The sequence below is a fragment of the Leptonychotes weddellii genome, chromosome 7 (assembly GCF_054177405.1).
Source record: "Leptonychotes weddellii isolate Sample4059 chromosome 7, ASM5417740v2, whole genome shotgun sequence".
Lineage (NCBI taxonomy): Eukaryota > Metazoa > Chordata > Mammalia > Carnivora > Phocidae > Leptonychotes > Leptonychotes weddellii.
This window is the reverse complement of record NC_138375.1, coordinates 115741953-115765125: the sequence shown is the minus strand read 5'-3', so window position 1 is coordinate 115765125 and position 23173 is coordinate 115741953. Positions and strand designations below refer to the sequence as shown.

The 23173-nt window shown below is 47.0% G+C and overlaps 1 protein-coding gene across 3 annotated transcripts in view; it reads right to left on the bottom strand.

The window, feature by feature from the left end:
* FSTL4 (follistatin like 4) overlaps positions 1 to 23173 on the bottom strand; it is a 400176-nt gene that overhangs the window by 363186 nt on the left and 13817 nt on the right. For 2 of the 3 annotated variants that reach the window (XM_081827061.1, XM_081827063.1), the window contains exons 1-2: positions 12363 to 12533; positions 4181 to 4316 (exon numbers count right to left, since the gene is read on the bottom strand). In XM_081827061.1, the coding sequence (XP_081683187.1) occupies positions 4181 to 4306 (126 nt within the window). In that variant the 5' untranslated portion in view covers positions 4307 to 4316; positions 12363 to 12533. Of the gene's footprint in view, positions 1 to 4180; positions 4317 to 12362; positions 12534 to 23173 lie in introns of those variants that run through there. The other variant, XM_081827062.1, reaches the window with a different exon arrangement.

The window sequence follows — 23173 nt, the reverse complement described above, 5'->3', positions numbered from 1 at the left end:
ACCAGAAGTATCAGCCTCACCTGGAGCGGATGAGAAATGCAGAATCTCAGGACCTACCCAGATCTACTGCATCAGCATTTTAACAGGACCCCCGGCTCTTTGCAAGCCCACTGAAGTTCAAGAGAGCCTGGTGTAGGGCCCAGCCCACACTAACTCTAGAGGTGGGAACCGGCTCCTCCACCTGCCCCCCACCCCGGGACTTGGAGTACTTGCCACCATCTTCCACCAAAAATACCATGGATTTACTTACACATCTGCAGATGGCAGGTTGTATTCTCCCAACCTGAGCTGAAAAACTAAAAATCCACACCCTCTGACAGAGAATTATCAGTAGAGAGCCATGCCTGAATATTCCAGAATCAGAGAAGAAGCCGCCCCCCAGCCCCATGCCAGTTCTACAGCTGCACAGAAGTCCTGGATCCTCCAAGAGGGGTGCAGCCCGCAGTCCCACACCCCAGGGAAAGCCCACTTAGGCCTCTTGCTCAGACAGCTCACCCAGAAGCTCATCGTGGCAAGCCAGTTAAATGCTGGAGTTAGCACCACTGAGTGTCTAGGAATGGGGACTCCACAGAAAACATCCATAAGAGATGCACACAGGTCTACAGATGAGGTTCAGAAAATTCCAGCCCGGACCCCAGCTGTTCACAGGGAGAAGGGAGGTGGTTTCCCCACACCCACAGACCGAGGGGCAAGAGGAAGGAGAGGTAAATAACGGATGCCTCAAAGCCTACAAGAAGATCAGCTACTCTCCCAGTCACCAATCAGAAGAGTGGGGCATAAATTGGGGGTGGGGAGGAGACCATAACTAGAAAAAGCATTGTCTTAAATTCAATCAACTATGTAAGAACAGGGACACTGATTCAAGAAAAGAAATATATATATTTTTTAAGATTTTATTTATTTATTTGACAGAGAGAGACAGTGAGAGAGGGAACACAAGCAGGCGGGGAGTGGGAGAGGGAGAAGCAGGCTTCCCGCCGAGCAGGGAGCCCGAGGCGGGGCTCGAACCCAGGACCCTGGGATCATGACCTGAGCCGAAGGCAGATGCTTAACGACTGAGCCACCCAGGTGCCCCAAGAAAAGAAATATTTTTTAAAAATTAGTGCCCGGGGGGTGCAATCCATAGCCACAAACACTGGATATTTTAGAATTTCGTTGAGTCATAGGTCTCAGAATTGTTTCCTCTGAATTCAGAATTTCACTACTATTCTAGGCCACAGTCTGCCACTCAGCTCTTATTAAAGAGGCACTCCACCCAGTTCCATTTCTTTTCATCTACATTTGTAAAATGATAAGCTCCTTGAAGCTATTTCAACTGCAGTCTTTGTACATAAAACAATAATTTAACAAAACTTACATATGCCATCATTGCTTTAAAAATGCGTGAACACACACATGCACTGGTCATTTAATTCTTATTTACCCTTAGGACACTCAAGTAATTGGTGTAATAACTTTAAAGGGAAGTCAAATCTTATTAATGCTTTCCAAGTACTTTAAAAATCTGAAGTCAATAAATGTTTTTGTAAAGTACTATTAGCAGGAAGAAAACATACACAGAAACATTTTATCATTTGGGTCCTGAAGAGGTTTTCTGATTAATTTATGGAGTCTCAGGAAGCTCAGTTGGTTATGATTCTTCCAGAAAGTAAGACTGTCTGAGGAAACTGCTAGAGGAGTTTAGTATAGTTTGGCAGTCAGCTCTGGATGCATTAATAGCTGCAATTCAAACAAGAAACTGCCCAGAAGCTCTAACATACAAGGAGCGCCCTGGACGTTGATGAGCAGCGAGGCTGGCCTGCCAGCTGCTTACAGGATGGCTGGGGCACCGTTCATGTCCCCGCTGGACATGCACCTGCCGCGCAGGGAGGGCTATCACACACGGAAATGACTGACTGTCTAGACTGAGTTTTGAAAGCGCGAGAGTGACTTCACGACTAGTACTAAATGTTGAATACCGATCAGCTCAAAAACACAAGGAGTCTCTCCTTTGCTCTGAAAATTATTAGACATCGAGAGGAAGAGAAACATAGATAAGATAGGCTTCCTCTGTATGCTAAAATAAAAATATGAGTTAAAAAAAAAAAAAGAAGGACTAGTTCAGAACAAGACATCAAATGTGACCAAAGCGTACTCAAAGAAAGTTCCAGAGAAAAGGTAAGAACCAGAGCTGGGCCTTGGAGGAGAAGAGTCAGCCATGCGGGAGGAAGGGACAGCATCCCAGACATGAGGATGCTAGTGAAGAATGGCATGAAGAGGCCATACATGGAGCGTGGTCAGAATCAGCAAGCAGTTCAGTTACATATCCATGTTCTGCTCTATCTGAACCTTTGCTGAGGCTGTCCTATATCCTAGGCCCATCCGCATGGTCATCAGCTCATTTCATCATTGATAAAAGCAGACTCCACGAGTAGAAGTTATCACAGTTTGCAAAAATGCAATCCATAGCCACAAACACTGGATCAACAGGGCAGCTCTTCTGCATTTGGAGTCTGTATGGGCATCACTTCCTTTTCCCTAAGCAGCACGAGGCCTGGAACTGGGAGACAGTTTCATCTCCTGGGCTCTGTCCTGATGGGGTTAGAAAAACAACACCCCCAAAACTAACCAACAAAAACCCTTCCTGCCTCAGAATGAGGCATCTGCTCTTTCTTGATGGTGCACAAAGTGTTAGGCTGTTAACAGCTAAGATAAAGATGCCCTCGGTTGATATTAACTTACCTTCACTTTACCTCCAGCTAAATCCTACCTTAATTGGTTTGACTCGTTTAATTGAAATAGGCAATTTAAAACAGTGGGCCAATGAGCCCCAATAGTAAGAAGACTAAAAAAAGCTTATCTGTGTGTTTGCCTGTTTGCTTTGCTATTAAATATTCAACAATATATTTGTAGGATCCTTTTCCCTCTGTGTGAATATGAGTGTAATGATTAAGCGATCCCATATGGGAAATGCTGTGCTGGCTAGCAAGTAAGCCTCCAGGCTCTTTCAAAAGACCATTAAGTCGCATCCTTCATGGACTGTGATGGGAGAGAGAGTGATGCTCTTCAATCATCTGCTCACCACAAAAGGAAGCCACGTGAACCTCAGCAGCAAACATGTGCATTCAACAACTTCTGAAGCTCCCCAGAGATTAAGGTTTGTAAGTCTGGGATTGCATTACGATTAAGTAATAATGAGAAAGAAATCATGTCCTCTGATCAAATAATGCATTAATCCTACCATCCATACGCTGTGTGTCATTATTCACTCTCTGGTAATGTTGGCTTTTGGAGGTAATTTTTCTCTCTCATTCCACAGGACAGGAAACAAGCACAGAGACAAGAGTTGGGTGTGTACCAGGAGGGCAGTGCAAGCTGAAAGGGCCCGAGAAGCTCTTGGGTAGGAAGGTGTATTTACCATGTCATCAGGAAAATCCCAGGTAGCTTTAACGAAAGGGTGTAGTCCTTTCTCAGGGTCTGGCACACACAAAGCATTTCCTGCAGAGAAACTGTTCCCCTCACGAGCCCCGAATTCCTCAGGCCTCCTACCTGAGCAGGGCTAGGGTGTAGCTTATGTAGCCTCTCTGGTACTTAAGACCAAGTTCGCTAAGCAATTAGCAGTGTATCGAGACTCTCTAGGGAGGCATTTGAGAATAAGTTTTTCAAGCACTTTAGAAGCATTTATATATACCTCACATGCCATTAATCATTCTTATCTGTTCATTAAGAGAGTCTCCCTTAGGACCCCTACTTGCCAGTTCTTTCTCAGCCTGGTTCTTTTTATCTGTGTACGTGAAAAGGAGTCTCTCTCTTTTAAAACACATTTTATAATTAAAAGACTTCATTAATTCACGTGGGTGTGCTCCACCATTGAGTCTGCATTTTCAGAGTTTTATTAAATATACAAAAAGGCCATTCTCTTGAGGGTCTTTGTGGAAGACAAACCATACAACTAAAGCCTGGTTTTAGAACACATTTTCAGCATTGCAGAGACTTCAGACGATTACATACAGCGTGATATAAAACGTCCTGTCCAGACCAATGCATGTTGTGTCCTTCTGTCCCCTACCAAAAAGGGGGAACACTTTAAATTCACACTGCAATCTAACTGATATAAACAAAAGGTAGAGAAGAAACCAGATATGCTGATACTGAAAAGCAGCACATTTTAAGTGTCCTATCAGGAGTTATGGGACTATACCTCCGTCCGTGGCTCACGCACACCCGTGTGCAGGCCTCTGCTGGGTCCTGGCTCCATCCATCCCAGCCCGGCGGGCAGGGAGGCCCCAAGCAGCGCGAGATGCAGCCATAAGCGTCCCGGTTTCATTTCGTGGAGTCTGTTGAGAAAATGACAAACGTTCAGAATTAAGCATTGCAAAATATAAGCATGTCACAGGGCGGGTAGGGAGAACTTGTACTCCAGAATCAGAGAGACCAGAGTTTAAATCCTACCAGCAACCGTTCTGTTCCACTTTGGAGAAGTTCTAGTACTTCTGAATCGTACTTGATTCACCTCTAAAACAGGGTCAGTGATATGTATCTCATACGGTTGCGGTGAGGGTCGAAGGAGTCCGTGTCGGACACCTAAAGTTAACAACTCTATAAACGCCAGCGGTTATGTGGAAACCCACCCCACACACCAGCTACCCCTCCAGCTACAAGAACAAGCGAGGGGGGAGGTGCCGTGTCACTTCTGTTCAGCCACCACACAGCCGCGCTCCAGTCTCTTCAGAAAGCCTTGGGGCTGGGCACGCAATTAGTGCCCAAGAAATACCGAGGAGGAATTACGTTAAATGTGTGGCGCCCTGTTTATGGCTGAGGTCTCAGTCTACAAGACGGCGAGCTTCAAAAGGGCATGCTAAGGCTCAATATTTTCCTTTCCAGACTGTTCCTTCCTGTAGAGGAATTCAAGCACCCAATGGATAATGGAATTTCAATAACCTTTAAGGTGGTTCCTGAAGCTCATGTGGTAAGAGGTCTGAAGTCCTAGAAGACAAGAAACGGGCAATTCAAAGTAATCAAAGAATTACACGGATGAAAAAACTAAGGATCAGCGACAACAGATATCCAACTCCCTACCATGTGCTGGGGTGCGAATGGGACAAGGACACAGGCTAGTAGACGTGTCCAATCAGCTCTACCTTTTTTTTCTTTTTTTTAAGGTTTCCACTGTAAACATTCCAACCTTGATTTCAGTATCTCTGTCTAAGAAACGCAGCCAGGGAGACAGAACTCATCGTGCAGTATTTACAACTCGTACTCAAGGAAACCAGAGGGGTTATTGATTTCTGTGCGCACTACACAATTTGGTGCTTAATTGCATGTGGTACACACGGCATCCTGATTATGGCCGGGGAGATGAAGACACGGAGCTCCCTGGAGGCCAGCACGCCATGTGATCTGGCCTCGAACTGGTCCAGCGCAGGTGTCCCCGTCAGAAATGATGAGCTGCTTGACGGACATCACAGGCTGATGAAGGAGTCCACGCCTGCTCACCCCCATGGCAAGAGCTTTGGAGGATGCTTACTTTGAACAAGAAGGGTTGGAGGCATCCCACCATCACTGCTGCTGACGCCAGCACCACCAAATTCACTCCTACCACATTCCCAGCTTCCTTTGGCTGCTTTTCCAGATATGCCTTATGTCCCTCACTTGAGACAGAAAGGCCCACAGGAAGGAGAAGTCAGGCTAAAAATTATGGCATCTAACACTGGCCTCGGAAGAGGCAAGGTTGTAAGTCATGACAGTCTTTTAAGAAAATGTTTCTCTTGTCGTACCAACAGTCCACAGGCTTCCATTGCTCTCTCAGTCTCTTCATCTTTGACATCTGTTGGCAAGGCTGGAGCGACCGGGGCAGTAGTCTGAGTGGGCAGTAAACACAGTGTGAAGGTCACGGTCTCGTCACTGTCAGTACCTGCTGTGCACTCGGAAGGACGCAGAGCTGAGGGCAAGGGTGCCGTGTGCACTGCTACCCGGGACAGAGCTAGAGCATCCCCGGCAGCCCCCCGAGCCCACGCTCCCGATCAGGGCTCTGGCTACAGTGTGTGAGTTCTTCACACGGACTGTGGAGTGTGGAGGAAAAATCATTCAGGACTAAAAGAAAATAAAAACTGCCACCAGTTCTTCTGAAGATAAATAGGGCGACTCCCTACTCTCCATCAAGTATTGTCTTCTGAACGCAGAGCCATGTGCCTGGAACTGCAGAAAGCACTTACTAGATTTTTGGAATTTTTTTTTTTTAAATACCAATACTGAGGGGCACATGGGTGTCTTGGTTTTGGCTCAGGTCATGATCTTGGGGTCGTGAGATCGAGCCCCATATCAGGCTCTGTGCTCAGTGGGACTCTGCTTGGGATTCTCTCTCTTCCTCTGCCAATCCTGCTCATGCACATGCGCTCTCTCTCTCTCTCTCAAATAAATAAATCTTTTAAAAAAATACCAATACTCAAGCTAGAACGAGAAAGACACTACTTCCTACTTTATTTTTAGTAATTCTTCCCTACTTATCCACTATCAAACAGTGCTCGTGGAGAAGCACACGTACAAAAGGTCTTCTTTTCTCCCTTCTCATGCTTTCGAGCCTGAATAAACCAAAAACAGCAAAATAATCAAAACTTACTTAACATACAAATGTCAATTTCTGGAGTTATGAAATATTCAAGCCACGAAACCGACTATTCAGTTCTCAGTTTGTCTAGTAATCCAGGACTAATTATGTTTGATGTTTTATTATTAATGGATAGCATCAAAATAAAATCCGTTCATTTCAATTATTATTTTGGCAAGCTCGGAAACTATTTTATTTTTTTATTTTTTTTTATTTATTTATTTTTAAAGATTTTATTTATTTATTTGACAGAGAGACACAGCGAGAGAGGGAACACAAGCAGGGGGAGTGGGAGAGGGAGAAGCAGGCTTCCCGCCGAGCAGGGAGCCCGATGTGGGGCTCGATCCCAGGATCCTGGGATCATGACCTGAGCCAAAGGCAGACGCTTAACGACTGAGCCACCCAGGCGCCCCTCGGAAACTATTTTAGAGGGCGCCCCCAGACCTGTGGTATTAAACCGGCTGTTTTGAGTTGTGCTTCAGGAAGCCTGGGCTCCAGCCCTGCGGCACCCGGACTCGTCTCTGGTTTTATCTGGTTGGCGCTGAGGTTCCCCAAAGACTTAAAGACAAGGAAACACAAGAGCCAGGCCAATTACTGAAATATTCCCAGCTTCTTTGTAACGTTTTGCTCAGCTTGGCCACCACCAGACCACCACCAGTCCCACCAGATGGGACTTCATTTGCACGGTGGATGCATGTTCGATGTCATTTTATACTCACTGTGTTTGACAATTCATTTTACCTGCAGGAGCAACAGCCTACAAATTTACAACTCAAGTTTTATGATGGTTCGGTTCATAAAAAAAGAATTAATATTGGGTCTAAATCAATTTTGATGACCTATCTAATACCCAAATAGAAGCGATCTCTTTGGTTAGCACTTATGTAACAGTAATGTGTGTCAGGCACTATTCTAAACACTTCACGGGTATTAACTCACTGTCTTCCCTTCTGCTCCATGAGGAGGGCATTAGTCATCCCCTAGTCAGATGAAACAGCAGACAGGTCACAGAGAGGCTAAGTACCCTGCCAAAGCCATGTGGCATATAAATGGCAGAGCTGGGACTCCAAGCCGCACAGGTGGACTTGGCGAGACGTCTGCGCTCTTCACATCCTCCCCTCTGCGGCCTCTCAATACTTAGCAGTATTTTGTTTCAATAAACAGTTGTTCTTAGCAAGATGGGGAAAACCCAGGTCGAGCCAGATAGGCAATCCCGAGCCTCTCCTTTCCTCTGACAGCTGCCACGAGCCACACTCCTCCAGAGGAGCAGAGCATGAGGAAGGAGCCAGGCTGCTCCTCGCTGCGCCCCTCCCAGAATGCGGCCACTTGGCACACGGTCCTCAGCTCTCAGAGCTGCTATCTTCATTGGCCAGGAAGAAGTGTAGTTGAAAAAAAAAGAAAAAGAAAGAAAGAAATGATGAGGAGATGCACAGAATGCTGGGCAGCAAGGATGCCTCTCGGCTGATGGGGAGTGCCGGCATGGTGAAGACAGTGACTTTGAGGGAAGTAGACCTGTTGACTCGTTACGCCTCACCTTCAAAGAGCCCTATTGATCTTCAGACAGAAGAAAATACAAGAATCTCCTCATTATAGAAATGGGAAGGTAACAGCTATAATAGCACAAGCCCTCTTTTTCAACCTCAAGTTCATTTTGAGATCTATTTAGGTTTATAAGCTTCATTCAATCCATGTTAGAGTCTTAAGACTGGCTATAAATCGATTGGAGACTGTTCTCGTAAAAGAGCTGGGACTGCCTTTTCTTTCAAACAACCCACAATGCACAATGACTTGATATTTAAGACCTGGTTCCTCTGAGGTTATCCACCCAAGCCTCACTTTTCCCCATGCTCAAGAAAATCAGGTGCGAGGTTAGCTGCGGCACAGATAGGACACCAGAAGCCTGGCAGGTCAGAGAATACACCCAATGTATGAGCCAAGTCAGGAGCCAGATCTGGACTGAAACCAGGCATCCTGACCCCTAGGCAATGGCTTTGCTTCTTACGCTATCACAAACACATACGGAATGCTGGCATTCTGTCTCGATCAGATTAATTTTGTTTTTCTTAGTGCTGGATGGGCCCTACTAGATCATCTACCTGCTCTGTGTGGAAAGCACAGGATCTTTCTGGTTTTATAATTATAAGCCGCTACCTGTGCTATTACTTGTATTTAAAATTATAGAGGTACTACCAATTTGTATGATGTGACATTCAGAAAACTGACTCGCTTTTTCAAAAAAGTTGAGAAAGGTGACGTGAGAATGCAAGTGATTAGGGAGAAATAGGAGTGAATAGGTCGATTCCAAATCTGCCCCACCACAGAAGACACACCAGCATGCAAGTGGTGGGTATTGAACAGGGTCAGAGGCCAGAGAGATGCACGGACACTAAGCTGGCAATGGTTCTAATACAAACTTCGCTTCTCTCCTCCGGGAACCAGCCTTGTTTGGGAAGAGTGGGAATTCAGACCCTGAGAGCTTCTAGAGACATTATTCACCAGTTCTCTCTCAGCATCTCTCCCAGAACATGGGAACGTTACCAAACTAGACATTACAGATTAGTCCCATGGAAATGGCTTCTCTTTGTAACCATCAAGACCAGAAATCATGAAGATGCTTTGGTAGAACCAAGCAATACCACCCCAGCCTTAAAGAGAACAGTAAGATTTGGATCCCTGAGGCACCTCAACTTCCAACCTTTCCAACTAACCAAGTGTATGCGTTAGCCAATTACCATAGGAGCACTGCATTTTGCAAATGGGATGTTGGCAATCAACAAATGGAAACCACCTGGAGACCACCAAAATCCTGCAGCCGCCAGTACGTCTACCCAGTGTTAAAAGAAAACAAACAAACAAACAAAACATATTGACCCTAACCTAACACCATGAGGTGACACATGAATTTCTTCTGAAAGGCTCAGGACCCTAGTTTTGATATCCAAGTGTTTTAAGAAAAATACAAGGGGTTCAAACTTCCTAAGATAGCCCCTTAAATACCAACCCAGGGAACTTAGGCATGGAAATCTATCAGGCTACCCCTGCAGCAAGCCATAATGAAGTTACACTGCATTTCCCGTTGATTATCTGCTCTTTATCTTTGGTTAATTGTTCCAACATTTGTTAAACTGAATGCCTAAATTAGTCTGTGTGCAATGTATCAATCTATGACACTTCTGGATACCAGGAAGTTTAACCCACACACCTGTGAGTTCCGGGAACCCTCGTCATTCCAACATTTAGATTATACTGCTTAAGTACCACGTTCTCCCAGCAGGAGTTCTATTTTACTCAAAGTTCCATGCCTTGTGTTATGCATTAAGAGAAAGAAAACGTAAGGACATATGTGCTCTTGAAATAACTTCCTAATTTCATCACGTTAGGAAGTATACACTTGACCACACATAGCAACACAAGAAGGTTGAATTTGCAGAAACATACCAAGAAAGGTAAAGTAGGAATTAAAGATTTAAGAAATTCTGACTATTCAATGACCTGTTTCTGGAATATAGTATTAGGTCCAACAGAAGATCACAACATGACGATCACTTAAAAAAAAAAAAAAAAAAAATCCTGCAACTCTGAGACTAAGAGAAGAATCCTGAGCAACTGATGGGTCAAAGTAGAAAAATCCAACCTACCCCTCAGGCACCCACCTCCAGGACAGAGCACAAGGGACAAAAGTTCCCCCAAGGCCCATGGGAAGAGGCTGGCCCCTCTCTGGAATAAAAATAGATTTCCTGAGGTTAAGGAAAACTGAGGGTGGTGAAAAATGTCTAAGAAAAAGCCACTGGGACAACTTTAACACATTACAGTATATATGAAGTATGCTATCATCTTGCATGACCTTTGGCCCAGTCTAAAGTCTTGGGGCGGGAGCTGTCTCTTTTCCTAGGATGGGAAGAAAGCTACCATTCGGCTGAGTGTGTCTGAAGAGAAATGCTGTAGTAATGCTGCAGTGCCTTCTCACAAAACCAAGCGGGGAAGCGGCCATGGGCCCCGTGGGGCATTGGTTCATGGCTGTGGTTTGAGCTACTGCCTTAGGATTGCTGGGGCTCTGGTGTCCTAGAAGCCCCATCATTCACTCCCCTGACCATTTATTTACTCCCCAGCTGAGCCCTCCACCTGACAACTACCCAGATCAGAGCCTGTCCTGGGAGCCAGAAGGGGCAAGCACAGGAACCCACCCACTCCAGCACTGACAGGACACTGCTAAAAGTCATGTCGGACTTTCCCCTAAGCCTGGTGGTGGGAAAATAACTTTAGATCTTCCAGAAACGTCCGAATGTCTCTTCCCGGTGCCTCAGAGATTGTGATATAGGCCCATTCCCAGTGCACGTTTGGTTAAGTTACCATGCCACCTCCTAATGAAATTCTGTTTACGTGTGGCCCACAGAATGTGGGCGAATGTTTCTATCTCGGGGACCCATCTAGCACAATTCCCCGTGCACAGGCTTGCGATAAATTTAGGAAGGGAACCGATCAAAGCTACTGGCGCTGTTTTTCACTCGCGGGAAACCTCGGAGGAAGCGACACCTAGAGGAGAGCGGAGAAGAGCGACGGCAGCGCGATGCATCCATGTCGGCGACAGTTATGGGAACGAGGTCGGCTGGACAGCGCAGGGGGACTGACTAGCAGGGCGAGATAGAGACCTAGCAGGGTCCGACTCCGCGGGGCCCCAGCAACTTCAGCACACCGGCGCACTGCACGGGCTGCTCGCCACGTCCCGGGCACTGCGAGAAATCCTGCTGCTTCCAGCGGGTTTCTGCCCTTGCCAGAGTGGCGGGCGCCGAAGTCCTCAGGTGGCAGGCCGCGGGCGAGTGCGCCGGAGGCGCCGCTTCGTCAGCTCAGGGGGGCCCCGAAGGCTCGCGCTGCGCTCCGCCGCCAACTCGGGGCGACAAGCGCCCGAAGCGCAGCGCTCTGTCTGCGTCGCCTAGGTGCCCCCCCAAACTTGAAATAGGTGTCCTTTGCTGGTGCAGAGAGGGGCGGAGATCACCCACCGCACAAGCTCTCTTAGGACCAAGCTCCCTGCCCGAGCGTGCCCCAAACGAACTGCTCCCTAGTGACCCCCCAGCAGGGAACACCGGTCGCTCTCTTGGAACAGAGACTAGCTGGACAGAACCGGAGCCGCGGTCTTTGCGGAACGAGGTGGTGCCACGGTCCCCCCTCCTCAGCCTCCGCCGAGCCCCAGCGTGCAGACGCGGCGGACCTCGGGGGAACGACCGCCAGGCGGGGCTCAGCGGGCCCTTCGGGCTGCAGCGCGGACACGCAAGTTTCCCCGCAAAGCTGGAGGAAGGAGGCAGCGAGGACGCCCGCTCCGCACCCCAGCCCGGGGCCAATGGCAGCGAGCCGAGCCGAGGGGCTGCCACTCGCCCGGCTCGCCGAGGCCGCTCGGGGACCCGAGCACCGAGAGCGGCGCCTGCGGGGTCTCGGAGCCACCGCGGGCAGCGGGCTCGGCGGGAGCGGTTCTGCTCCGCGCTCCGGCCGGGTCACTCCGATACCTACTGCAGACCCGGGCCACCAGCCTCGGCGCCCCAGCCTTTCCCCCGAGTCCTGGCCGGGGCCGGGGTAGCCCGGGCGAACCCGAGTCCCGTGGTCCCGTGCCCGCCGCCCGCCAGGCGGGCAAACTTGGCTCTCCGGCGCCGGCGGTGAGGACGAGCGAGCGCCCGCGCCGGGCCCTGCAGCGAAACGCGGGGCCGCGGGCGCCGGGACCCCAGAGGGGCGCAGCTGGACCGACTGGTGGCGGCGGCGGCTTGGCACCCTCCCCGCGCCCGCGTACCTGAGGTGGCCGGGGCCGAGGGAAGACCAGGTGGCCGGACGCAGGCGGACGGGAGCGCCCGTGGAGGCGGTGGCGGTGGCGGCGACCCGGCTCCGCGTCCTTCGGTCGGTCTCTCTGGCTGTCGGCGGGTCCCGAACGCGCTGGGGGCTGTCTTGGCTCCAGCTCCGTGAGCCGCCGCCGCCGTACCACCGCCGCCGCGGCTGCCCTATTTCTGCCGCCGGGACCGGAGCTCGTGACGTCACCCTCCGGTCCCCGCCTGCCCAATCGCCGCCACCTGTGCGCGCGGCGCCCGCCCGCCCGCCGCTCAGACCCGCGCGGGGCCCGCGGCAGGTGCGTGGAGCAGCCGGGCGCGCACGCGGGGCGCGAGGACTCCCAGCGCTCCAGGGCGATGTCCGCACCCGCCGCTGAAGGCGGCGCGCTTCAGCCCCGGGCTCTCGTAATCTGCAGGCGACATCCCCCTTCCACTCCCCAACACACCCCTTCTCTCCCCTCCCCTGGCTCCTTCCCGGGCCGAGCTCCCCAGCCTGTGCTCTCAAGATGCACGAGTGGTCTTAATCAGCCGCCATAGCTGTGGCGCCTCAGCGGGCCAGAACACCTGGAGGCTAAGTCAAGTGACACGCCCCCTCGCTGGGAGCCAACAACCTGCGAAAGAGCGAAGTTTTTATACCTCTCTTCTGACTCTGCCCTCTCCCAGCCGGAGAATCTTACAAAATCCTGGGCAGACAAGGGCAGTTCCCGGTGATGTGGGCTTGGCCTGGCCAAGCTGTGACAAGAGAGTCCCCTCTTCTCTCTTCCAACAAGACATTTTCACTGCTCTGACTTCATCTCCAAGCCTGGGGCTCTCAAACCTTTCTGGACCCCCTATTCAACATCCAGAACTTTTGGAGACCCCCAAATCAGTTGTCATTTGCTTTCATTAATTGACCGAGAGATCAGTCTTGGTGCCCAAATAAATTGTAAACACTTGTAACAACTAGCACCCCTCCCCACCCCCACCAGCGGTCTAGCTGTAGCCCAAGTCTGGCGTCAGATTTAGGAGTGAGATTCTAACTAGGCCAGGCTGGTGGTAACTGATGGGCAGGAGGCTTTCTGGGGGACTGCCCCCTGCTCTATGTGGGCACCAGGTAACTGGCTGGTGTAGTGGGACAGTGTCTTGTCCATGCCCCTGTGATCTCTTCTGGCCTGGAGGAGGGGACAGAGGGGATTTTTCTAAGGATAAGTTTAGTTAAATTTCAAGAGAAGAGGAAGAATAAAATGCTGGCATGGAGAAAAGGTATTACATTTGCTCTTTCCTTCAACAGATATTTCCTGGGCCCCTCCCATGTACCAGGCACTGAGCTAGGTGCTGGGAAGACAGCAGTGGGTGGACCAGCATGGTCCCTCCCCTCACACAGGCTTCTGTCTGAGATCCAGCTCTCCCCCTACCACTGCCCAGTCTATAACCCAGGCCAGTCATATCTCTGCTACAGGTATCAGTTTCCCCATCTGCAAAATGAGGAGTGCATGAGACCTGGGTGACTTCCAGGTCTCCGTCGCTGTGACTTCCCACTTGGAAAAGGTGATGTGGGCTCACAAGGACAAAAGCCATACCATCCTCAGTGCCCCAGGGCCTTGGCAGGAATGATGCTCTCTCATATTTGACCATGAATCTTTGCCAAGGCCACCCGTGACTGAACCCCCAAGGCTGGCTTGAGGCCAGATTCTCTACAGCGGGACTGGGGAAAAGATGGCACTTTCCATCCTGGGAGAGAGAGAAGAAGGACTGGACATAAAAGGAAACAGGGGAATTTGGAAATAGGCTATGCCTCCCTCTGAAATTTAATTCTAAGTCCGTGGACAAGATGGAGCCCCACAGCACAGAGACTGGGTTTAGCTCCCCTCCCACACTTTGAGGTGTTTGGAAAAGCAGATTTCTGTTCTCAGCTCTGAGCACAAAGTCCCTGAGTCAGCCCAGTGGCCCTATTACATAACCAAGGCAGGCCTTGGGGTGTGTCTTTTTAATAACTCCGGGTCATATGTAAGCCAAGGTCTATAGATTGACCAAGCTCTGAAATAGCTCTGTTTAGTGCAGCGAACAGGGACTGGACTTCCACAGACTTCCTTGGCTTCCCGAAGAAGGGCGGAATGTAGCTGCTACGAACCAGATGTAGAGAATATACCCTGGAGATAATGCTAACATCTGAAGTGAGCTATTGTGACTACTGTGCATAAAATAAGGGTGGAATTAAAGTCACCTTGGAATAAAAAAGGTGAAGTGTGAATGACAAAACAAGCCTTCAGGGCAGCGGCATCAGACACCAGCAGACCTGAACACCTCTCTGAATTGCTCTGTGCTTTGCTCTCAGGGCAATTCTTGTTTTTTGTTTTGTTTTGTTTTTTAAGATTTTATTTATTTATTTGACAGAGAGCTAGAGAGCACAAGTAGACAGAGAGGCAGGCCCAGGGAGAGGGAGAAGCGGGCTCCCCGCCGAGCAGGGGGCCCGATGCAGGACTCGATCCCAGGACCCTGGGATCATGACCCGAGCCGAAGGCAGCCGCTTAACCGACTGAGCCACCCAGGGGCCCCCAATTCTTGGTTTAATAATACTCCCCCAACATGGAAAACAGGCTAGATTCCACACAAAGAATTTGCTTGCAACCCTGTTTCAGAATTTGCAAGCATACTGATGCTTCTCAGTAGCCAACTGGGATGCTTGGCCAAAAAAAGAGGGGGGAGAGTTAAGTTTTGAATTCATATAATTCAGTAAGTTTGGAAGGGAGAAGTTAGAAGGAAACATAAGTTCAGATAATGTCTCCAACCCCAGTGTAGGGGATTGGTCAGCGATTTCCTGAGACAGACTCAGAGACACACAAAAGGAAGTGAGCACTGTATTTTTGCAAGATGAGCAAATTCAAAAATCTCCTATAGATATTTACTTCACCAGTTTTAAAACTTTCTTCTATTTCTATTCTTACCCAAAACACAACAGTATGATAAAAAACTGCAGCCAAACAATGGGTCTCCTACAGGTCATTTCAGCGTGCACCCGCTCATCGGGTCACGCAGAGAGACCCCAGAGTCGCAGGATCGGGAAGAAGCAGGGCACCTCCTCCAGATTCAGCCACAAGTTTCCCTGTCACCAGCTATGGGTCAGGTCCCCCTGGGCTGGCCAGACAGCACCCAGAAACATCTGTTAGCACAAACTGGGAGTGCACGTGAGAAGGTAGGAGAAGGCAGGAGAGAGTCTTCCTGGTCTTGCATAATTGAACATTCTGCTGCCTGTCCGAAAAATGTCTTAATAAAATCTTCAAACCGAACCATGCAGTCAACTGAAGAACCAGTCTGGATCTTTGGAGAGCCCCAGACAGAAAGGCACAAGGACCGGGTCCCTCTCCTGCCTCTACCACACTTTGGCCGAGCCTTTCCAGGCCTAGTTTCTTCATGTCTCATGTCTCAAGTGGGAGTTGGAGGTGGGCGGGGTGGGAGGCAGTCATACTCAATCAGCTTCTGAGGCCATTTTCCATTCTGCAAGCCCATGCCTTTATTTTTGCTAGGATTTATGGAAGTGAGGGCCACTCTGATTTAAGAAGAGCTATGATGTTAAGGGTTTCCTCCAAGATTTCTTAAATCATGGTCCACTTAGTCATCGTGAAATTAAGGGAATGGAGGCAATAAATTCAAAATTCTAGACCTAAAATCACACTCAGAAATAATTGTTTAACTTTGATTTAGGGAGAAAAGTAGCCAGCATGGAGATTAAGTAAGGTATTCCTTCAAGAGGTAAGTGTGATTTGGGAAATTTTTCAAGGCAATGACGAAGCACTAAAGAACAAGGATTTTAATTAAGAAGCTGGGATGAGTGAAAAGCCACAATGACGGGGAGGGAACAGTGAATGGCTAAAAGTGGAGGGCGTGAAAAATAAAACCCTTCACCGTGGTACTAATCCCAAGACAGAAGTCCCATTCGGCTCCCAGGGCCTAGACTGAGGCTACAAGGGGCCTAAGGAAGGCCCCCAAGTAGGAGGAAATGAAGCTCAGTCACTTGTGAAATAAATGTGCACAGAGAGAATGTGGGCTGACCCGGCCAGGCTTCCAAGCCACAACGGACCACCTCCTCTGGGGGACAGGAGAAAGAGATGAAGTGGGACAATGGGCAAAGAGAGGGGCCAACCTCCTTTACTCGACCTTATTTATTCAGACTCACAAATTTTTGCCACGACCCTGTTTTCCAGCTCATCAGTATTGAGCGGTAAATAACATGCCAATCGAAAAAAAAAAATCATTCGAAAAGATGAGTGCTTACCTTATGGACACTCCATTCCTGTGAATATATGCTCCATTCAGATGCACGCTGTATCACTTACACGCAGTGTTGTGGCGGGTCATCTTGAGTATCCTGAAGAGCACTAAGCCAGACGAGGATCTGTGAGCTGGTACTGGACTTAGCTTATATAGCACCCCAAATCTGAGTAGCCACACTGACCTCTCTGCCCCACCCCCACTCCCTCCACTGTGCCCCTACCCTCAGTCCCACTTGTCCTGCTTCCTGACCCCTCTGAGCTATTCCCACAGCCTTAGAGACAGATCCCTCTGCTGTTACTGCCACCACCTCAAACCAAGAAGCGACCCCCCCCCCCCCCACTGCATGTGGCACCAACTGACACAGAGACACTGGCCTCCATCCATGCCTGTGCAGTGGTCAGACTAGTCCCCTGGGGACTCTGGCTTCCCCAGAGGCTGCCTGGGGGAGCTGCTCCGCATAACACAGAGGGGTGGGGGAGGTCATGGCGGGGGGAGTGGGGAGGACTTGACCAGCGGGAGCTGGGGTACAGGAGGAAGCCAGCAGGTAAATTCTCCCTTCCTTCCCTGGATAGTCGTACTGAGATGCAGCATGCCCTGGGTCCTGTGTAAGGACAGCCCCAGAGACCAAGCCCTGAGCTACGTGATGACAGAGCTGGGCCTTCCGTATCTGCTCTTTCTTCTTCCTCGTTCCTGCTTCCTGGGATTGGACTCCTCCTCACTGAGGTGTAAAGCTTTTGTCTTGGGCTCTGATTTCTAGAGAATGCAGAGGAAGGAAGGAAGAGTGGTGACTCTTTTCAAGAGGGCAGCTGAAAAGTTCTAAGGATGAGGAGGCACTGTGAGCAGAGACATGAAGAAATGAGGGGACGAGGTATGACGAGATCTGGTGGGGAGAACATGCAGGCAGAAGGCACACCAGGTGTGAAGACCTGACTGGACGTGAGCGAGGCCAACGTCACTAAGCACGCTAAGCAGAGGGACCAGGCGGACAGTTGTTGAAGAAGGCGGGGAGGTGGCCAGGGCCAGATCACTTAGGCCCTGGAGGCCCTGATGAACGAGGACTTCAGATCTGATTTGACATGTAATGGGAGCCACTGGAGGGTTCTGAGCAGGAGAATGACATGATCTACCATACCTTTTGAACATCCCTCTAGCTGCTGTATGGAGAACAGAACTGGGCAGAGGGCAGAGTGTCTGGTGGAGTGAAAGCAGTTAGCAGCTGCTCAGCTGTTGAGAAGTAGAGCCATGTTTAGCTCATTCTCCTCACTGGCACCACATCAGTAGCCTCCGTTTATTGATTGCTAACCATGCATTGGGCACTGGGCCTAACCCTTTGTATGGATAGTATCACCTAATTCTCTTAGCACCATAAGGTCCCCATTTGATAAGTGAAGCTTGGAGAAGTCCCACAATTTATCCAAGGCAGTTTGTCTCGCAAATGGCAGAGCTAGGATTTGACTCCGAGCCTGCGTTCAGAATCACTATGCAATTCTGTATCACTTACACACAGAGTATATGTATGTGGTATCTAATGTGTATCTCAAAATACATGTCCTACAAACAGGTGCCTAGAGAACCTTCTGTTCTGAATCTGTTGGTGTATTTCCTTAACTGTCCTCATCCTGATCCCTTGTCATATCAAAACCCAAAGCATAATCTTTCTCTCTTTTCTGCCTATAGAATGTCAATTCTGTTCAGCTTGGTCTAAGTCAATCGAGGGGCTCCCGTTCTCTTTGCCAGGAACTGGCTAAGGGGAGAGCAGGGAGCCCAGTCTGGCCAAGGACAGGTGAGAGAAAGTCAACTGGGGGGAATAAAAAGATGCACAAGGGAGGGGAGGTGGGGGGAGGGTGGGCGGGGAGAGGTGCCTGGGTGACTCAGTAGGTTAGGCGTCCAACTCTTACCTTCAGCTCAGGTCATGGTCTCATGGGTCGTGGGACTGAGCCCCCTGTCCACTCTGCTCAGTGGGGAGTCTGCTTGAAGATTCTCTCCCTCTGCTCCTCCCCTCACCCACATGTGCATGTACTCTCTCTCTCTAAAATAAATAAATCTTTAAAAAAATTTTTTTAAAAAGATGCACAGAAAGAGACGGTGTCTCTTTTCCCTCTTGATGCTATTATTAACTACAAGGGTCCCCTAGACCCACAGTCGCCATCCTGTGACCCGGAGAGCAGACAAGTTAACCCATGAAAGATGGCAAAACGGGGAAAGAAGCTAAGACCTTACGGATGCCATTGAGCTGCTGAGGTAGCCACTTCTTTTTTTTTTTTTTCTTAAGATTTTATTTATTTATTTGAGAGAGAGAGATACAGCAAGAGAGGGAACACAAGCAGGGGGAGTGGGAGAGGGAGAAGCAGGCTTCCTGTGGAGCAGGGAGCCTAATGCAGGGCTCAATCCCAGGACCCTGGGATCGTGACCTGAACCAAAGGCAGACACTTAACGACTGAGCCACGCAGGCGCCCTGGAGTAGTCACTTCTGAAGCTGCCCTATCTCGGGTTCTTATTTTCCTCACGACTTAAATCAATTGGGTTTGGATTTTTTCTTACTCGAAGTAGAAAACATGGCAAATGAGAAAGAAGCCCAAATGTACATAAAAGCCTGATCCGTTATTTGACTGCCTTTAGACACACAACATGCAAGATTAATACTGTCATCATCCCACTTTTATTTGTCTAAGGACCCCAGGCTAGTCAAAGGTTGAAGTCCCTGGACTCTAATCCAGTGCTCACATGGAGAGAATTTTTATTTATGGAGAACATTTAATTAAGCAGGACCCTCCATTTCCTAAGTGCCCTAGATAAAAGGCAATGGACAGATAACAAGTGACATGTACAGGATGCTTTAAAGCTGACAAATGTATGCACACACGTCAGTCACCACGGCCTAGCCAGATGTGACTCGCAGACACTTCTCACTACAACCATCCTCAAAATATTTTAAACTGGTTTTGCCATTTTTGTGCGGTCTATGACGAGTGGGTGATTTGAAATCTTAAACAAGAGTATCATATTAAATATTGTATCCTACAGTCTGTTTTAATGTGATCGTTCATAATATTCATAATATACAGTCATTATAAAAAATTCTGCTTTATATCATTTAACAGTGAATGCACAATGTTTAATTTTTATTAAATTATATAAGAAAAAATACAATTTTCAGATAAATACGCTAAAAAAAATGATATGTCATCTCTGATTTAGGGACTGAATGTATGCTAAAAGATACTTTGGGATTTTACTCCCTAATATAGCATCAAGTAGAGGCAAAAACTGGTTTCCAAGAATTGATGTCTGAAATTCTGGAATTTTATACTTAAAAAAAACTATGGTTTTATTTCTATAATTTCCATGTTTTGTTTATAAGTGACAGGAGGGGAAAGATTTCAGGCTGCTATTTGCAAGCACTCTGCAAATAGCACATTGTGGGTGTGGATAGAGCCTTTATTCTCAATAAATGAAAAGCCAAATTGGACATAATTGTCACTCTATTTTCTCTCCTTAACACTGTTTTTGAAGTACCAAACACATCGTGATGTTCCCTAGAAGGGTTTTTATCAGATGAATGTGATTTACAGATTGGTGAAGGTAATTTTGAAGATTGTAGTCTTCCCATTTTTTGCTCTTAATTATCTTGTATTTCGTTATCAGGTTCCTTATGTTTCTAGTCTTTAAACACAATCTATTATGAGCACAAATCAAACATATGTCTAAGAAGAAAAACAATTTAAAATATAACAGTCTCAACCATTCTTGCAGTCAGGGCTATGCAGCCAAGAAATAAAGGGAGCGACGGAGCCATGAGCGCCCTCATTTGAACTCCACCTAACCGCCGTGTGCGCTCACTCGTTACACACTGACAGGCTCACTGCCTTTTCTCACAAATGTGAAAGAAAAATTAAACAATGTATCACTTATTGATTTTTAATTAAACCTTTCATTCTGAAATCATTAGAGATTTTGCACAGAGTTGTAAGAAATACCAGAGCAATCATGGGGACCGCTTACCCAGTGTCCTCCAGTGATGACATCTTGTAAAACCATCGTGTCCTAGCACAACCAGAACACTGACATTGATGTAGTCAAGGTACAGAACCCTTCATTCACCAGAAGGATCCCTCCTGTGGCCCTTTGATAACCACCACCTCTCTTCCTTCCCTCTGCCCCTTCCCCTTCACCCCTAACCCCTGGTGATCGCGAACCTGTTCTCATTTCTGTAATGTCATTTCGACAATGCTTTAGAAAGGGGACCATATACTACGTAGTCTTTGGGGATGGGCTTTTTCCACTCAGCATAATTACCTCAAGACTTGTTCGAGTTGTTTCCCCTGTCAGCGGTTTGTTCCTTTGTATTACCGAGTAGTATTCCATGGTATGCAAGAACCTCATTGGTTAAACCACCTGGCTTGTTTCCATTTGGGGCTCTTACAAATAAAGGTGCTATAAACACTTCTGTACAGGTTTTTTTAAGAACATAAATTATAAGAACATAAATTTTTGTACTTCTCTAGGATAAATACCCATGAGTGTAATTGCTGGTTTGTATGAGGGTCACATGTTTAGTTTTTGAAGAAATAGCCAAACCATTTTTCAGGATGTTCGTACCATCTGATGTTCCCACCAGCGATGCATGAGTGATTCTGTTTCTTGGCATCCTTGCCTGTATTTGCTGGAGTCACTATTTTTTATTGTAGTCATTCTGATAGGTGTGTAGTGCTATCTCATTATGATTTTAATTTGCATTTCCCTAATGGCTAATGATGTTGAACATCTTTTCATATGCTTATTTGTGATCTGTATAGTCTCTTTGGTGAAATACCTCTTTATGTCTTTTGGCCATTTCCTATTTGGATTGCTTGGAGTTTCTTTTTTGTATGTTAATTTTTTTTCTGCTGTTGAGTTTTGAGAATTCTTTATACATTTTAGATACTAGTCCTTTGTGGGTATGTGGTTTGCAAATATTTTCCTTCAGTCTATCACTTGTCTTTTCATCCTCTTAGTAGGGTCCTTTCCAGAACAAAAGTTTTTAATTTTCATGTAGTCAAATTTATCCATTTTTCCTTTTACAGATCTTTCTTTTGATGTTAAATCTAAATCCAAGATCCCAAAGATTTTTTGAAATAAAAGCTTAAGAGTTTTACATTTTACATTTAAATCCGTCACCTCTTTTGAGTGAATTTTTATACAAGGTTTGAGACTTAGATTAAGGTTCACTTTTTTTCCTTAGAATGTCTAATTGCCCCACATCGTTTTTTTGAAAAGGCTATCTTTACTCCATTGAATTGCTTTGCACCTTTGTTAAAAATCAGTTTGGCAGAAACTGCAAAGATCCTAAAAAACTAAAGCAGTCTAAAAAAGAAGAGCGAAGTTGAAGACTCACACTTCCTGATCTCAAAATTTACCACAAAACCACAGTAATCAGAACAGTGTGGTAGTGGCATAAGGACAGACATATAGACCAATGGAAGAGAACTGAGAGTCCAGAAATATACTTCTGTGGCCAAATGATTTGCAAGAAGAGCCCATGACTATTCATTGCAGAAAGAATTATCTCTTGAACAAGTAGCACTGGATCAACTGTACATCCACACTTAAAATAATTAATTTGGACCCCTATCTCACACCATTATAAAAATTAACTCAAAACTGATCAACAACTTAAATGTAGGAATTAAAACTATAAAATCTTAGAAGAAAACTTTTCTGCTTACCCTTCAGGGGTAAACTTTCATGACCTTGGCTTTGGCAATGGATTCTTTGATATGACACCAAAAGCATGAGCAACAACAAAAAATAAATTGGATTTTATCAAAATATAACATTTTTATGCATTTAATGCAAGAACATAATCAAGAAAATGGAAAGACCACCTACAGAATGGGAGACAATATTTGCAAATCATATATCTGATAAGGGATTAATATCCTGAATATATAAATAACTCTTACAACTCAACAACAAAAAGACAAATAACCTAATTTAAAAAATAGTGAAAGGACTTGAGTAGACATTTCCCCAAAGATATTACAAATGGCCCAAAAGTACATGAAGAGATGTTCAATATTCTTAGTCATTAGAGAAATGCAAATCACAACCATAATGAAATACCACTTCATACCCACTATGATGGCTATAAAAATATTTTTTGAAAAAAGGAGAATAATAAGTTTTGGCAAGGACCTGGCTAATTGGAAAACTTGTACAATGCTGGTGGGAATGTAAAAAGATTTAGCTGCTGTGGAAAACAGCGGTGTTCTTCTTCAAAAAGTTAAACATTGAATGACCATACGACCCAGCAATTCCAGTCCTAGTTATATGCCAAAAAATTGAAAACAAGCTCTGAAAGATTCACACACAAATGTTCGTAGCAGCACTACTGACAAAAGCCAAAAGGGAGAAACTACAAAAATGTCCATCAATGGATGGATGGATAAACAAGTTGTGGTAAATAGATACAATGAAATATTATTCAACTGTAGAAAGGAATGAAGTACTGATACATGTGACAACATGAATAAACCTCAAAAACAATATG